Source organism: Pristiophorus japonicus, chromosome 19 (assembly GCF_044704955.1).
Source record: "Pristiophorus japonicus isolate sPriJap1 chromosome 19, sPriJap1.hap1, whole genome shotgun sequence".
Taxonomy (NCBI): Eukaryota; Metazoa; Chordata; class Chondrichthyes; family Pristiophoridae; genus Pristiophorus; species Pristiophorus japonicus.
The window spans coordinates 44910501-44914939 of NC_091995.1; the positions used below are offsets into that span (position 1 = coordinate 44910501).

The window sequence follows — 4439 nt, forward strand, 5'->3', positions numbered from 1 at the left end:
CCAAGGATTGCTCCCAGTTTCATGACACAGTTCAATGCACACCAACAAAAGCAGATGAACAAATCATTCATCTCATTGCTATTTGCTGTGCACCAAATGCCTGCCGTGCTGCTCCCAGGAAGGGACAATCGCCAGCTAATTCCAAGTCAGTTATTGGGTGTGAGGTGGTGCGGGCCGTTTCTGAGAGACACGTAAGGCTCCGTATCGATACAAATCCCTTCCTACTGTCACAGGGTCGCTGCACCGTCTGTCAGGTCACTTACTCGAGGCACCCTGGCGCTGGCGGTAAAATATCTCGGCGTTTCCTTTGACCAGGCCGTGGAAGCCCGCCATTGTGATAGCCATGGCGTCCCAGTGATCCCTCTGGAAGGAGTTGGCCATCCACCGCTGTCTGGGCACAGTCCGCTGCAACGTGCTGTCGAAATACGCGATCTGATAGTCATCCAGCATCGCCACCAAACTGTACTCGGGCAGCTCGGCCCAGCCATGGTTCAGGAGGTATAAAATGCCAGGATGTGATAATCTGCTAGATCACAAACAGAAACCAGTCTCAAAAATGCCACAGATTGTAAAGTAACTCAAAGTGGAATTTGCAGTGGTTGACGCTAAAACTGATTCGAACATAAGAATTAGGAGCAGGAGTAGGTCATACGGCCCTCGAGCCTGCTCCGCCATTCAATAAGATCATGGCTGATCTTCCACCTCAACTCAACTGTCCCTCCCACATCCCTTGATTCTCCGAGTGCCCAAGAATCTATCGATCTCTGTCTTGAATATACTCATCGACTGGCCATCCACAGCCCTCTAGGGTAGAGAATTACAGAGATCACAGTTAGAACATTGTGTCCAATGTTGGACACCGTTTGTTCAGAGGGATGTCAGGGTCATGGAGAAGGTGCGGAAGAGATTTTCTCGAGTGATCCCCGGGTGTGAGCGGGTTATGCTATGAGGACAGACTGGGATTATTTTCACTGGAACAGAGAAGGTCGAGGGGAGCTGATAGAGGGCTCCAAACTCTCGGGTTTGGTCAAGTAAAGAGAATGAACACTTCTCACTGTTTGGTGAGTCAGTAACTGGAGGGCATAAATTTATCATCATCACCAAAGGAGCAAAGGGGGTGATTTGGAGCAGTTATTTATAATGGAGAGGGATGTTGAGATATGGAACCCCTTCCTAGCCTTCCTTTTCCCTTTCGCCTTCACCCCTTACCCTCCCCCTTTATCCCCTTCACTTTCCCCATTTCCTTCCCCATTCCCCTTCCCTTCCCTACCCTTTCCCTGTCCCATTCCCAAGCCTTCATTTCCCTTCCCTTTCCCATTCCTCTCCCTTTCCCTTTCCCTTCCTTCCCCTCCACTTCCCTGTCCCTTCCCTTCCCTTCTGAGGTACAGCTCTAATACTTCACACCCAAATGCCTATTCTTTGTGTGCGCGCCTTGACAATAATTGTCAGTCCATAAGAAAACTGTTCTGATCAAAGACTTTACAAACATATCTGTAACACAACTTCTGACAGTGACCCCTCCCCTGTACAGGGATTATCCTTACCCTGAATCGCTCACACACACCCAAGGCAATGAAATACTCCAGGCCCAGGGACCGCTCAGCACTATATAGTGATACTCTCAGTCTCGGGGTCCCCTCAAATACTGCCAGAAGCTGTTTGAATTGCTTACCAGAGGAGACTGTGGGCACACAGTAAACATTCAGTAAAGTAATAAGCAGCATGTTCTAAAGGCACCCGGGACACTGATTAACCAGGAGAGAAGCTGCTGTAACAGGAATTTAATCGCTTGTGCTTTTCAACACCACTCTGGCCTGAAGCTACTTATTGGTGCTCAGGTGCAGCAGATCTGGTAACCCGATCCAGTGAGACTGAAAGGACTTGTTCAGGTCACTGGTTACCAGGGAGTGGAGTCTGCAGTCTGCCTATAACAGCAGGGGGTCACACTAAGGCCCAGCCCTTTATTAACACTTAACCATCGCCCCTATTTACACCTCTGTATTTCAATGGCATATTTTAGTGGAGTAACTATTTGTACTAAGTCTCCCGAAGCATGCCCAGAAGCGAGAGTTGGGAAAAATATAACCGACTTCGCCCCCTCCCCGACCCCAGCTCAATTCCCATGAACCCTTTTCTGCGCATACACCCTCCTCTCCCATTCCCCACCCCACCCACAGCCCCCCTGCCCCGATCCAACACCACGTTGCCTCTGATTCATCCGGCAGCAGCTCCCAGGCCGGAGCAGCTGAACGCATCCTCCATGCATCCACCAAGACCCAGAACCCCCTGAGCCCCGAACCGCCTGCAGCGCTGAGCACCCCGCAGCCCCAAGCCCCCCGCAGCCCCGAGCCCCCGAGCCCTCCGCAGCTCCGAGCCCTCCGCAGCCCTGAGCCCTGGGGCTCCACAGCCCCAAGACCCCGCAGCCCCAAGCTCTCCGCAGCCCCGAGCCCCCAAGCCCTCCGCAGCTCCGAGCCCCCCGCAGCTCCGAGCCACGGGGCCCCACAGCTCCGAGTCCCCCGCAGCCCCGAGCCACGGGGCCCCACAGCTCCGAGCCCCCCGCAGCCCCGAGCCCCGAATCCCCCACAGCTCCAAGCCCCCCGGAGCCCCGAGCCCCCTGCAGCCCCGAATCCCCCGCAGCCCCGAGCCCCCCGCAGCCCCGAGCCCCGAATCCCCCACAGCTCCAAGCCCCCCGCAGCCCCGAGCCCCCCGCAGCCCCGAGCGCCGAATCCACCGCAGCTCCGAGCCCCCCCCGCAGCCCCGAGCCCGCCACGGCCCCGAGCCCCCCACAGACCCGAGCCCCCGCAGCCCCGAGCCCCCCGCAGCCCCGAGCCCCCCCACCAGCCCCAAACTCCCCGCAGTTCTGAGCCCCCCGCAGCCCTGAGCCCCCCGCAGCCCCGAGCCCCCCACAGCACCGAGCCCCCCCCCAGCTCCAAGCCCCCTGCAGCCATGGGCCCCCCACCAGCACTGAGCCTCCCGGAGCCCCGAGCTCCAAGCCCCCCCGCAGCCCCGAGCCCACCAGGCCCCGAGCCCCCCGAGTTCCGAGCCCCCCCCGAGCCCACAGCCCCGAGCCATCCAGGCCCCGAGCCCCCCCGAGCACCCCAAGCCCCCCGCAACCCAGAGCCCTGAGCGCCCCGAGCCCCACGCAACCCCGAGCCACCCGCAACCCCAAGCCCCCAGCAGCCACAAGCCCCTGCAGCCCCGAGCCCCCCCACAGCCCTGAGCCCCAAGCCCCCCGCAGCCCTGAGCTCCCCCCAAGCCCACAGCCCCGAGCCCCCCAGGCCCCAAGCCCCCAGAGCCGCCTGCAGCCCCGAGCCCCCCGCAGCCCGAGCCCAGCAGCCCGAGCCCCTTGCAGCCCGAGCCTCGAGCCCACCCCCCAGCTCTGAGCCTCCTGCAGCCCTGAGCCCCAAGCCCCGAGCCCCCCCCCCCGAGCCCCGAGCCCCCCGCAGCCCCGAGCCCCCCGCAGCCGCGAGCCCCCCGCAGTCCAGAGCCCTCCGCAGCCCTGAGCTCTTGGGCTGTGCTCTTTGGGGCGGGGGGTGGGGAAGAGAGAGAGAGCCTGCTTGCGGGGAGGGGGGACGAAAGCCTGTTTGGGAGGCAGAGGGAGAGATGGTTTGGGGGAGGAGAGAAGGAACTCGGAGAAGACAAATCACGTTCTTCCAATCCCCTTTACGCCCACACCCAACATCGTTGGAGTGGATGAAATCCTGAAGTCACGACACTAACACTTCATACCCAATAAACCTGTTAACAATCTACACACATCTGTGGCGGTTACAGAGGAGGTGGGGTGGGGTCATGCCGTTGCACTGGGGTAAGGGACTTAGGCTGGGGGAGTGATGCACTTACACTGCGGTAAGGGGAATGCACTTATGCTGGGATAAGGAGGGACTTTGGCTGTGGGAGACAGCAGTTGTTCTTGGGTAAGGGTCTTCTGCTGGCAGAGGGATGCACTTACGCTGGGGTAATGGACTTCAGCTGTGCAAGGCAGCACATGTGCTGATGTAAGGAAATTTATAATGGGGAACAAAGAAATGGCGGACCAGTTAAACAAATACTTTGGTTCTGTCTTCATGAAGGAAGACACAAATAACTTTCCAGAAATACTAGAGGACCGAGGCTCTCGTGAAACGGAGGAACTGAAGGAAATCCTTATTAGGTGGGAAATTGTGTGAGGGAAATTGATGGGACTGAAGGCCGATAAATCCCCGGGGCCAAATAGTCTGCATCCCAGAGTACTTAAGGAAGTGGCCCGAGAAATAGTGGATGTATTAGTGATCATTTTCCAACAGTCTATCGACTCTGGATCAGTTCCTATGGACTGGAGGGTAGCTAATGTAACACCACTTTTGAAGAAAGGAGGGAGAGATCAGTAGTGGAGAAAATGTTGGAATCAATTATTAAAGATGAAATCGCAGCGCATTTGGAAAGCAGAGACAGAATCG

At 57.8% G+C, this 4439-nt stretch overlaps 1 protein-coding gene across 1 annotated transcript; it reads left to right on the top strand.

Moving 5' to 3' along the window:
* The first annotated feature begins 505 nt into the window (after positions 1–505).
* Positions 506–3126, top strand: LOC139230199 (uncharacterized). Its single transcript, XM_070862039.1, has 2 exons — positions 506–573; positions 2178–3126. The coding sequence occupies exons 1-2, from the start codon at positions 506–508 to the stop codon at positions 3124–3126; spliced, it is 1017 nt and encodes a 338-aa protein (XP_070718140.1).
* The last annotated feature ends 1313 nt before the right edge of the window (positions 3127–4439 follow it).